The sequence below is a fragment of the Chiloscyllium punctatum genome, chromosome 26 (genome assembly GCF_047496795.1).
Source record: "Chiloscyllium punctatum isolate Juve2018m chromosome 26, sChiPun1.3, whole genome shotgun sequence".
Taxonomy (NCBI): domain Eukaryota; kingdom Metazoa; phylum Chordata; class Chondrichthyes; order Orectolobiformes; family Hemiscylliidae; genus Chiloscyllium; species Chiloscyllium punctatum.
In genome coordinates, this window is record NC_092764.1 from 68,901,538 (window position 1) to 68,915,043 (window position 13,506).

Here is a 13,506-nt window from a genome sequence, read left to right on the forward strand (position 1 = left end):
CCAAAATTAAGTCAAAAAATTCAACGCATACCTAATAACACAAATTTGTAGTTGATGTGGGAGCGGTTAAAGGAGACAGCAGGTTCTCTCGTGTTGCCACATAACAGGAATGGCACGGTGATAATTTGCTCTGGAATGATGAAGCTCCAGAATGATTCAGTGATGTTCAGCTGCTGAGGCACAAACTGAAAGCTGACCTGAGGAGACAGATAAGTGATTAATGCAAGATCCATTGTGATGAGATGGGTTGATGTGCTCCATCGCTGCTGACATCTTTTTTAACGCCAACAACTGTGAAACATCAAAAACATCACGGCACGGGTTTAGAAGATAAAAGCAAAAGTAAAAAGATGTTGAACATGACTTTGCATAGGATTTTGAAGTCAGACAAGATATTTCCTTGCTGCTGTTAAAACTACCATCACCTATATTTATTTCCTTAATGGGATTCTCATTTCTGCAGCTCAGCACACTTCTCCCACGCTGGAAGTATAAAAATAAATAAATTACTGAACAGTCCATGATTACATTCAAACCACTGCAGAGATTTTAATGTTGTGTTACTGATTAAAGTGCCTCTTTACAAATTAGAAATAGTTAGCAATTATCACTGTTAGACATTCTGTGGGTTTTCATTAACTTGACCCTGGCTATGACAAGAGCTGATCTGCAGCCAATTTGTAGACTAGATTTACTAAACACCACGTCTAGAATCATGAGGTTCACCTAATGGTTCTTCCAATCAGTGGACTGGACAATGGGTTTCATAAATCAAAATGTAGTAATCAAGCACACCCTGGTGGCTCATTTAGTGACCATATGATGTAATGTAGACATCATCCACACTTCACATTTTCCCACAGTGTCCTCCATTTGCCAGATCTGTGCCCACTCACTTAACATTGCTTTTTAAGCCTACTTGTGTTCTCTTCACAACTTACTTTCCAACTTTCCCTTGTATAATCAGAAGATTTAGCAACTATCCTTCCATCCCTTTATCCACGTCATTGACATAAATTGTGAACAGTTGAGATCCCAGCTGATCTACATGGGCTCCTGTGGCACACCTCTTGTTAAGGTTTGCTAACTTGAAAAGGCTCTTTATGCCTAATTTCGGCTTTTTGTACGACAGTCAATCTCGAAGTATTATTTTCTGCAATAACCTTTGATGTGACGTTTTATATATTTTTCCCTTCTGAAAATCTACTCCACCAATTTCCCTTTATCCACATGCATTACTTCCTCAAAGTCGTCTGATAGGTTGCTTAACCATGATCTCTCTAACACAAAACCTTGAACTAACTATTTTGAACGAACCTAAATGCCCCATTATAATCCTGATTTTTGATAATCCCCTCTAGCATTTTCCCTATGCCAGTTCTCATTTCATATGAGAAATGGGATGATTTAACTAGTCTCAAAAGTGGCTAATAGATGCTACAATTGGCATCAGTACTCCTGGGCTGGATTTCTGCTCCTGATTGTCTGTTAGTGACATTTCCTTGAAGGAATTCACTCTGGAGCAGTCCTCAGTTTCTCATCTCAATTATTGCTTTCCCAGTGTGGTCCTGGATGGAGATCAGGTGGAACATCCTCAATTTTAGCCAGTCTGGTATATTTTGGGAGCTGGGACTTTATTGGTCTCAGTGATTTATTACCAGTGAAGGCATTACGTCATCAGAGCCAACTCAGTTTGGTTTTCAATCAATAAACTGGAAAACACTAAGAAGGATCAATTACAGAGAGATAGTAACAGTGCAAATTTAATTATAAAAGTTGAGTGTTAGGAATAAGAAAAAGGACAGGGTTGAGGGGGTAGTTATTAAACAAACAGATAAACTGACCACATTGAGACCACGGTCTGCATTCACTGACTTTGTCATTGCGGACAGCCGGTATCTAGCCAATGTGGAGACCGAGCACTCTGCTGTGAAAGCTGACCCTGCTCCATTCCTCATGGGTATCAGAGGAATTTCCATTTACTAGAATATTTTTTGTCTGTAACATGCTGAGTTTGACTGCTCATACCATGAAACATCTGCTGCTGAAACACACATTCAAACTTCAGTTACTGCCAGAAAATGTCCTTTTCCCATTTGGTTCCTATTAACCTCCCACCTTCAGCAAACTTAAGTTAGCTCAAGCTCTGTTGCTTATATCCATATTTGCACCAAGTACCTTTCAATGAAAGTACACAGGCATGTGCAGCAAGCAATTGGGAAGGCAAACACTGCACTAGTCTTCATTGCAAGAGGATCTTAGTCCAGAAATGGGGATGTTATACAGGGTCTTGGTGAGACTACACCTGGAGTATCGTGTACAATTCTGGGTCTCTCTACCTAAGAAAGTATATATAGAGAGGTAGTGCAGTGCAGGTCCACTCGGCTAATACCAGGGATAGCAGAATTGCCCCATGAGGAGAGAATGGTTCAACTGGGCCTGTATTCTTTGGGGAATCAACTAGGTAAAAACAACGACTGGAGATGCTGGAAACCAGATTCTGGATTAGTGGTGCTGGAAAAGCACAGCAGTTCAGGCAGCATCCAAGGAGCTTCAAAATCGACATTTCGGGCAAAAGCCCTTCATCAGGAATACAGGCAGAGAGCCTGAAGCATGGAGAGATAAGTGAGAGGAGGGTGGGAGTGAGGAGAAAATAGCATAGAGTACAATAGGTGAGTGGGGGAGGTTGAAGGTGATAGGTCAGGGAGGAGGGCGGAGTGGATAGGTGGAAAACAAGATAGGCAGGTAGGACAAGTCATGGGGACAGTGCTGAGCTGGAAGTTTGGAACTGGGGTAAGGTGGGGGAAGGGGAAGTGAGGAAACTGTTGAAGTCCACATTGATGCCCTGGGGTTGAGGTGTTCTCAGGCGGAAGATGAGGCGTACTTCCTCCAGGCGTTTGGTGGTGAGGGAGCAGCAGTGAAGGAGGCCCAGGACCTCTATGTCCTCGGCAGAGTGGGAAGGGGGAGTTGAAATGTTGGGCCACAGGGCGGTGTGGTTGATTGGTGCGGGTGTCTCGGAGATGTTCCCTAAAGCGCTCTGCGAGGAGACGTCCAGTCTCCCCAATGTAGAGGAGACCACATCGGGAGCAACGGATACAATAAATTATATTGGTGGATGTGCAGGTAAAACTTTGATGGATGTGGAAGGCTCCTTTAGGGCGTTGGATGAAGGTGAGGGAGGAGGTATGGGTGCAGGTTTTGCAATTCCTGCGGTGGCAGGGGAAGGTGCCAGGACGGGACGGTGGGTTGTAGGGGGGTGTGGACCTGATCAGGTAGTCACGGAGGGAACGGTCTTTGCGGAAGGCGGAAAGGGGTGGGGAGGGAAATATATCCCTGGTGGTGGAGGAAGATTTGGTTTATGTGAAGGTTGGTAGGGTGGAAGGTGAGCACCAGGGTGGTTCTGTCCTTCTTACGATTGGAGGGGTGGGGTCTGAGGGCAGAGGTGCGGGATATGGATGAGATGCGTTGGAGGGCATCTTTAACCACGTGGGAAAGGAAATTGCGATCTCTAAAGAAGGAGGCCATCTGGTGTGTTCTGTGGTGGAACTGGTCCTCCTGGGAGCAGATATGGCCGAGGCGGAGGAATTGGGAATACGGGATGGCATTTTGCAGGAGTTAGGGTGGGAAGAGGTATAATCCAGGTAGCTGTGGGAGTCGGTCGGTTTGTAAAAACTGTCGGTGTCAAGTTGGTCGTCATTAATGGAGATGGAGAGGTCCAGGAAGGGGAGGGAGGTGTCATAGATGGTCCAGGTAAATTTAAGGTCAGGGTGGAATGTGTTGGTGAAATTGATGAATTGCTCAACCTCCTTGTGGGAGCACGAGGTGGAGCCAATGCAGTTATTAATGTAGTGGAGGAAGAGGTGGGGAGTGGTGCCAGTGTAATTATGGAAGATGGACTGTTCTACGTTGCCAACAAAGAGACAGGCATAGCTGGGGCCCATACGGGTGCCCATGGCTACCCCTTTGGTCTGGAGGAAGTGGGAGGATTCGAAGGAGGGGAATATTGAAGAATGGGCTAAGAGGGAGGATCTGATTGAAATGTATACAATTCTCAGAGATGAACAGACGAGGTGCAGGAAGGATGTTTCCCTGGTTGAGGAGTCTAGAACTAAGGATAACAGATACAGGATGGAGGAGCAAATTAGATGCTGGAATCTAAACTGAAAACAAAACAAATGCTGGAGATCAGAGCAGGTTTCACAGCATCCATGGGGAGAAAGCAAGCTTTAGCTCTAATGAAGAGTCATCTGGACTCAAAATGATAACTTGCTTTCTCCCCATGGATGCTGCCTGGCCTATTGTGATCGCCATCATTTTTTGTTTTCAGTTTGATACAGGGTCAGCCATTAAGAACAAAGATGAGGACAACTTTGTTCACTCACTGAAGCTGTGGAATTCCCTATCAAAGAGGGCTGTGGAGGCCAAGTCATTGAATAGATTCATGCGGTAGATACACTTTTAGATTTTAAAGGCATCGCAGGGTATGGAGAGAAAAGGGTAACATGACACAGAGATAGAGAATCAGCCAAGATCATGTTGAATACCAGAGCAGACCCAAAGGCCCAAATGGTCTATTGCTGCTCCTAGTTTCTATATTTTCTATGTTTTAACATCACCCATATTCTCACTGTTGTACAATGGCTTGCTGTCTAGCTGTACCGAGAATTCAACATTCGTGTCCTTGTGTTCAAATCCATTCATCACCCAATTTAACCTCCCCCAGCACTAAAGACAAAGTATCTCTGCTCATCTAATTCTCATTTCTAATTTGTCTAGCACTTCCATTTGGCTCTCACCATGTCCTAATATATCCTTTTGTGGCTTGATGTTAAAAGTTTTTTGATTTTGCATCTTGGAAGTACTTTGCGATGTTCAACTACATTGAAGGTGCTGCATAAACCTGTGCACAGACAGAGTAAGAGTCATGTCTGAACTAACCTCGGTCTTCTTCCCTGCTGCAATATATCCCTTCTCTGTCAGGCAGAAGAAGACTGGCTGCACCCGTACATTTGGTGCACTTTCAGACACCCACTGGAAGGAGTAGTCAGTATTTGTTGGATTCATTATGTAAAAAGACCTAAGAAGAGTAAATAGATATTTATTTCAATCTGAGCAGCAATTAACATGGTCACTTCATCCACTGTTCATACGATATACAGAATAAATTCAGCACCAATGTAATAATTAGCCCTGCTTCAGCTTCCAATAAATGTGAGGCAGTTGAAATTAACCTTTAAACAGATGGCTCAAGCATGACTTTAGAAGACAACTATGAGTTAGACACTAGTGCTTCTGCATTACAGAATTATGGGAGGCACAGGCAGAGTCTTTTTCCCAGGGTAGAAATATTAATTACTTGGCGACATAGGTTTGAGGTATGTGACAGGCAGGATTTATTTTACACAGAGGGTGATAAGTGCCTCAATTCCACTCCAGAGAAGGTGGTGGAGGCAGATATAATAGCAATGTTGAAGAAGCATCTTGAATAGACAGAAAATAGAGGGATACGGATGGTGAATAGGGAAAAGGTTTTTAGTTTAAAAAGGCGTCAAGTGTCAATGTAGTCTTGGTGGGCTGAAGGGTCGGTTCCTGTTCTGTGCTGTTTTCTGTTCTTTGTGCTTTGTCACAACAGTGTCTATGCCCTTTCAAAGTACTTCAGTGTTTGTACAGCATTTTCATTTGTCTGGTGTTTACAGAGATACGGTAATGTTAACATGACAAAAAGAAAAGTGTTGAGCTGGATTTTCAAGGAGGTGTGGTGACTCAGGAAGTTTTTCGAATGGTGGTGTCAGTCCCAACACATTGCATTTTTTTCCCAGGATTATGGGTGCGGCAGGGATTATTTAAATTCCAAACATTTAAGATTAAGAAAACTGCAGCCTGCCTGTGATGGTGACTGGTGAATAAAAACCCAGTTTGTGAAGTTAATGTAGTCGCAGCCCTTTTAAAAGTTTGAAAAAGTAAGTTTGCTTTGTTTAAATGAAAACTGAAAAACAATATGTTCCAACTGTCCCAATAACTGTTATTGACAGAGGCCCACATTATCTCACACTTTCCACAACCTACAATTATCATAGGCAGGGAAGGGGATCATATATACAGCTAACGTAACAGCTCAAAGAGGTTATTAACAGATTAGCCTTTGTTGATATGAGATTATGAGTACAAGCCTATTTGATTAGACACTTGCGGGACTTTTAAATTTGTGAGTGTTTTCTCATTTATAATGAAGATGGAAGGAAGTATTAGACGATTATTTTATTTCATCACAATATGCCTCCACAGGTATGCCCATATTAGATACGAGGAGACTGGCATGGAGGCTCTAAGGGCATGAGATGGGGGCATGAGTTTTCATGAATTGTTATTTGATTGGCTTTTCTCCTATAAGATATGAAAGGGTGGATGGGAAACATGGGCTGGCACTAAGTTGGCATACAGAGTATCTGGAGGTAAGAGTGATAAGGTAATGGCATAGATTAACATTGGGTTGGTGTTGAGCTGGCTTGAGATTTATTTGAGGCTCCAGGGATGGATGGGGAGCAAGACCTAGTATAGGTTGGCACAGGGGTAAAAAGGAGCCATGTGTGAATAGGTTGAGGACATGAATTGGTGCTTTTTTGATCTAAGAGTGCATGGGGTTATGGTATGGCTGGCAGGAGAGTTGACATTGGGCTGGATGGGGTTTCAGTTGGCATGGATGGGGCTTCATGAGTCATTGGCAGGGGTGTGGGGGGAGGTCAGGGGTTGGGAGGGCAACAAGAATTAACACTTGACTGGCACTTGACAACCTGTGGCTGTGACAATCTGTATCTGGGTGTTGGCAGGCCTGACTACATCTCCACTTGTTACACATCCCCTCCAGTCCCCTACAGAGCAAAAAGCAGATCTGACAGAAACACTTTCCGAAGGTGGTTGTGGTAAACCTGGAAGCCTGCCAACTCCCCTATCAGCCTCAGGAATGAAAATGTGACCCATCCTGTCGGCTTCGATGGAGATCCTAATTTGATGCTGACACTGGATGAAAAGTGTTTAATTGCTCTGCACTTTCCAAATTAATACTACATTCACTCACTTAAACATTAAATATCAGAGAGAGATGCAAATAGATGACAGAGAGATTTTCAGGCAATAATTAAGATTCTAAAATCATTTCTCACCCCACCAGTTAATGTTCGTATTTCTGATAAAAAGTCAACAAATACTGGAAATAAATATGAAATTGCTGGAGATATACGAAAAATAGTTCGATGGTTACACTCGGCATCATAATACCCAGATCATTAAGCAAGCTTCCTTTTCCAGATACTGACCAGCATAGTGTGCATTTTCAGCATTTTTTACTGATTGGTCCCTTGATGTTTTTCCCCTTCTGAATATATTTTTCATGTGGACAATTTAATGTGTTTAATGCTAATTATCTGGCACATTTCAAGGATCTTTGTGACAAGATAGATAATAAAGCTAGTGTTTGTTTTCAGCTGAAGAGCAATTATTCCTTGACGTGTCATTTAAATTAGTGGATAAAGCTTACCACTGGAACCCAGCGAGGGCCTTTCGAGTTGGTACAAAATACTGAGTCATGATGGTCTGAATTAGGTGTCAGCAACATTGTTATCTGAGACCATTGCAACTTGGATAAAGTGGACAGATCCTGCCATAGAATAAATCCTCCACTGGGCTGAACGCATGGGTCTAGATTTGAAAGGCCACTTTTTACACTAACACAAGGATCCGGAAATTTGTTCACCTTACCTGCACTTGAATGGTTGAATGCTTAGGCCCAAAGTTCCCCAGACACTGGGCCTTGGACCTTATGATAATGGAATCAGTAAAGGAAGATTAATATGGTGGGATAGGTGAGCGGGTGAATGGATACCTAATGTCTGAAGAATGGCAATTTATTTTCTATCATCAGTTGCTTTAACCCATTGCTTTCATCCAATAATGCAGATAATTTATTAACGGTGAACCAGTCATTCTGTGCCTCTTGCATGTCAGAGAAAGGTCACTAGAGATCGAGGAGCAACTGGACCTGAAAAGCCCAAAGGATCATCTCAGCAAATCCAATGGACAGGGACCAATTGAACAGTCTTCATATTCTTTCTCTCGTTCATTCAGATTCAATGGGTAGATGTGGAGGGGTTGTTTCCCCTTGGGAAAGCCCAAGACCAGTCAGCATAATCTCAGAATTACAGGTCGCACATTTAAGACAGAAATGAGGAGGAATTTCTTGTCTTGGAGAGTAAGGAATCTGTGAAATTCTATACCACAGAAGATGTTCAAGGCTGCGTCATTAAGTATATTCAAAGCTGAGATAAGACAGATTTTGAATGCGCAATGAAAGTTTCACAGGGAAAAGGCAGGAAAGTGGAGTTGAAGATTATCAAATCAGTCATGGTCTCATCAAATGGTACAGCAGACTCGATGGGCTGAATGGCTTCTTCTCCTTTGACTTATGGTCTAATAACACCATGTTTTATTTTGTGTCTGTATATAGGGTAAGAGGAGTTTATAAAGGGGTTAGAATTTGAACTAGTTGAGTTATATGTGAGTGGTTCATGATGATTTACCTGTAGCTGGACTCTGTTTACTTGTAATATATAGTAATTCTGGTAAGGTATTAGAAACCTGGACTGTGCTTTCTGTCAAGGTGGGTCCAAAAGGACATGGTAAATATGGGAATGTTGCATTCTTTGACAAAATCTTTATCTTTTGTGATGTCTCCAGGAATTTATAGCATATTATCTAGTAAGGCGAGACAATATTACTAGTCTAGATTAGATTACTTACAGAGTGGAAACAGGCCCTTCGGCCCAACAAGTCCACACCGACCCGCTGAAGCGCAACTCACCCAGACCCATTCCCCTACATTTATCCCTTCACCTAACACTACGGGCAATTAGCGTGGCCAATTCATCTAACCTGCACATTTTTGGACTGTCGGAGGAAACTGGAGCACCCAGAGGAACCACAGGGAGAACGTGCAAACTCCACACAGTCAGTCGCCTGAGGCGGGAATTGAACCCGGGTCTCTGGCGCTGTGAGGCAGCAGTGCTAACCACTGTGCCGCCCATGGTCTAGTTCATCTCAGTTTCTGGTCAATAATGAATTTCAGGGTGTTGATAGTGGGAGTTTCAGTGATAGTAATGCCATTAAAGGCAAATGGAGGCGGTTGGATTCTCTCTTGTTGGAAATAGTCATTGCCTGGCACTTGTGGCACTTGTTCCTTGCCACGTATAGCTCATGCCTGGACCTTGTTCAGGTCTTACTGCATTTGAACATGGATTGCTACAGGAGGCATGCATGGTGTTGAACATTGTGCAAACAAAAGAACAAAGGGAGTTTGAGTAGGCCATACAGCCCCTCAAGCTTGTTCTAGCATTTGATAAGATCATGGCTGACCTTACTGTGGTCTCAATGCCACAATCTTGCCTCCCGGTGGCTTAGTGTTCAGCACTGCTGTCTCATGGCACCTGGGTTCAATCCAGCTTCAGTTGGCTGTCTGTGTGGACTTTGTACATTCTACCTGTATCTGAATGGGTTTCTTCCCACCGTCCATAGATGTGATGATGAGGTGGATTGGCCATGCTAAATTGTGCCACTGTGTCCAGGGATATGCAGGTTAAGCGGGTAATTCATGGTAAATGCAGGGTTGCAGGGACTGAGTGGGAGTCTGAGTCTGGTGAGATAATCTTCAGAGGATCTGTGCAAACCCGATGGGGCAATTATCCTATTTCTGCACTGTAGAGATTCTAAAATTCTATAACCTTTGGGTACCTTGTAAGTGTCTGTCCGAAATGTTCAACGAACATGCCCCCACTGCTCTCTGGTGAAGGGAACTCCAAAGACCCATGACCCTCTAAGAGAAAATAATTCCTTATCTCCACCTTAAAAGGGAGAACCCCAAGTTTAAATTGTGTCTCCTAGTTCTACTTCACTTCTGATTTTCTGATGGATTGAAAGGTTATTAATAAAGGTGCATGAGCAGGATTGTGCTTAATCCAGTTCCAGGATTCTGTGAATGAGAATCATCCTCCCAGAGATTTGTTGCTGGGGTTGAGGCAGGGAGTGGGAGGTGGAGTGGGGAGAGTCTCAGGTGACTTGCCTTTGCATTTATTTCCTCCCAGTATTTAGAAAAAGGCTTGACCTTCACAAAATAATCTTTAATTGAAGCAGCTTCAGACTAAAGTGTAGAATATCCACTAATTTAAAATGAGAGTTCCAATTTTATGCCAGATTTGAAAAGCAAGATGGGGGATTCAGTGCTGCATTTTCATTACTGGCAGGTGGCAGTGTGGCTTCACAATTAATATGCTTAATCTAGAATGGAATCAAAAACAGTGATTTGACAAGCAAGGGATCGTGCGATCGTAACTGATGAGGAAATCCATTCATCACTGTTTATCTCACATACACAGACTGAAGCCTTCTTCACCCTATTGTAACACACAATGATTTCCTGAACGGTTTCTGAGTTCCTGCCTCCATGTCTGTTTCCAGATGCTCATTTCAAATGCTTATCACTGCTCACATGAAGATCCGCCTGCAATCGAACTAACATTTACTCATCCTCCTCACACAAGCCAAACTGGAGGCAGAATCCATGAAAATGTTTAAAAGAGAACTGTAAAAAAAACATTAGAAGAAGAACAAAAATGAGTAAGTTTCTGGGAGAAGGGAGAAGAACTGGACTGAGGAACCAGCCTTCTCCAATGCACGATGCGATTGTGTAGAAAGTGCAATGGACACCGAAAGGGACCCATTTCTTCCACTTGTTTTGCAAAAAGAACTAATAGCAGTTGCACTTTGTATAGAGGAGAAAGTGAGGACTGCAGATGTTGGAGATCAGAGCTGAAAATGTGTTGCTGGAAAAGCACAGCAGGTCAGGCAGCATCCAAGGAGCAGGAGAATCAACATTTCGGGCATGAGCCTGAAGAAGGGTTCATGCCCGAAACGCTGATTCTCCTGCTCCTTGGATGCTGCCTGACCTGCTGCACTTTTCCAACAACACATTTTCAGCACTTTGTATAGACACAAATATGCTGTGTGTTGAATGATAGCAGGTTATTCAGCACTGAATGTAGTCTCACTGTCACAGGGTACTGCAGTTTCCACATGGCAAGTTGCTAATTTCAAACAACTTGTTGAAGATCTGCCAATGAATTGCCCCTACCAAGAGATAATGTAAACCAGCCCCAAATCAGTCTTATTTGAAGCAGTGACAGTGTCCCTGTCTCAGACCTGGAACCAGAGAGTCCTGGTTCAAGTCCTATCTCAAGATATGTTGGTCATGGAAGTTATAACAGGTCAAAAGAGGTCAGCTAGAGAAATAAATAAACCAGTCTTAAACTATCAGGAAAGACCAGACTGGGGATCCCTTTCTGTGAGTGACAAGGCTGAGAGGTATTCGATGAGAAGAAGAATTATGAAGGGTATTGATAAGGTAGACAAAGATAGATTTTCTGCTTGTGAGGGAACCCAAATGAAGGCTACAAATATAAGAGATCATTAATAAATCAAATGAGAAATTCAGGACAAATACCTATCTGGAGACCATGTGGACATGGAACTCTGTGAATATATGCAATACAGTGGAGCAATGTGGATATACACAATACAAATACAATACATGCATTGAAGCACTAATTAGACAGTTGTGAAGAAGAATGGAATAGAAAGACATATTAATAAAGGTAGATGAACAAACTGGGAAGAGAATAAACACCAACATAGATTTGTTGGGTTGAACGACCTGTCCTGTGCTGTGAACTTCCACGTAAGACTTCTTCTCATTTATCTCTGAGATGGTTGTGTGCAGGAAACAGGGACAGATGCTAATGGCAGAAAGCAGCCTTGAATTTCCTTGGCATAAAGACAACAAAGTTAACGAGAGTTCAGAGACAGCATATTCCTGTTAGTATATACAAGGGCAAGGTTAGAAAGTGTAGGGATGCAGGATGACTGGAGAAGTTGAGGCATTGGTCAAGAAAAAGAAGGAAGCATATGTCAGGTATAGCCTCAGTGATCATGCGAAGAGTATTAGGGCAGTGGCAGTACACTCAAGAGAGAAATCAAGAGGGCAAAAAGGGGACATGAGATAGCTTTGGCAAATAGGGTTAAGGAGATTCCATAGGATTCTACCAATACGTTAAGCACAAAAGAGTGACCAGGGAGAGAATAGAGCCCTTAAATATCATCAAGGCTGCCTATGTGTGGAACCACAGCAGTTGGGTGAGATTCTAAATGAGTATTTCAATTCTGTCTTTACTATGGGCAAGGATATGGAAGCTAGAGAACTTGGGGTAACAGATAGTGATATCTTGAAAAGTGACCCTAATACAGAAGAGGAGCTGGACGTATTAAAATGCATAAAGGTGGGTAAATCAGGTGTACCCTAGAAGTTTGTGGTAATCTAGGGAAGAGATTGCAGGGACTCTTGCTGAGATATTTATATCATTGATAGCCATGGGGAGGTGTATGAAGACTGGAGGTTGGCTAATGTGGTGATATTATTTAAGATAAGAAAAGCCAGGGAATATTGATTGGTGAGCGTGATGTCAGTAGTGGGTAAGTTGTTGGAGGGGCTTCTGAGGGACAGGATTGACATATATTTGAAAAGGCAAGGACTGATTAGGGATGGTCAACATGACTTTGTGTGTGGGAAATTGTGTCTCACTAAATTGACTGAAGTTTTTGAAGTAGTGCTGAAGACGATTGAAGAAGGCAGAGCGGTGAACATTGTCCATATGGACTTCAGTAAGGTGTTTGACAAGGTACCACATGGTAGACTGGTTAGCAATGTTAGATCACATGGAGTACAGGGAGATCTAGCCATCTGGATACAAAACTGGCTCGAAGTTAGGAGTAGAGGGTGGTGGTGGAGAGCTGGTTTTTGTACTGGAGTCCTATGACCAATAGTGTACCACTTGGATCGGTGCTGGGTCCACTGCTTTTCATCATTTACTAAATGATTTGGATGTGAATATAGGAGGTATGCTTTGTAAGTTTGCAGATGACATTAAAATTGGTGGTGTAGTGGACAGCGAAGAAGGTTACCTCAGATTACAATGGGACCTTGATCAGATGAGCCAATGCGTCGAGAAGTGGCAGATGGAGTTTAATTTAGGTAATTTAGATAAATGTGAGGTGCTAATTTTGGAAAGGCAAATCAGGGCAACTTATACACTTAATAGTAAGGTCCTGGGGAGTATTGCTGAACAAAGGGACCTCGGGATGCAGGTTCATAGCTCCTTGAAAGCGGAGTCACAGGTAAGTGAAGAAAGCAGTTGTTATGCTTGCCTTTATTGGTCAGTTCATTGAGTATCGGAGTTGGGAAGTCATGTTGCAGCTGTGCAGGATATTGGTTCAGCCACTTTTGGAATACTGCATTCAATTCTCTCTGCTGTTGAAAAGATGTTGTGAAATTTGAAAGGGTTCAGAAAAGACTTACATGGATGTTGCCAAGGTTGGACGGTTTGAACTATAGGGAGATGCTAAATAGGC

General features: G+C 42.8%; 1 protein-coding gene across 1 annotated transcript in view; it reads right to left on the reverse strand.

The window, feature by feature from the left end:
- The window catches only part of hydin (HYDIN axonemal central pair apparatus protein), an 869,275-nt gene that overhangs the window by 78,215 nt on the left and 777,554 nt on the right, over window positions 1–13,506 (reverse strand). The window contains exons 71-72 of the mRNA XM_072547579.1: window positions 4,939–5,077; window positions 32–197 (exon numbers count right to left, since the gene is read on the reverse strand). Coding sequence (XP_072403680.1) covers window positions 32–197; window positions 4,939–5,077 — 305 coding nt within the window. The remainder of the gene's footprint in view (window positions 1–31; window positions 198–4,938; window positions 5,078–13,506) is intronic.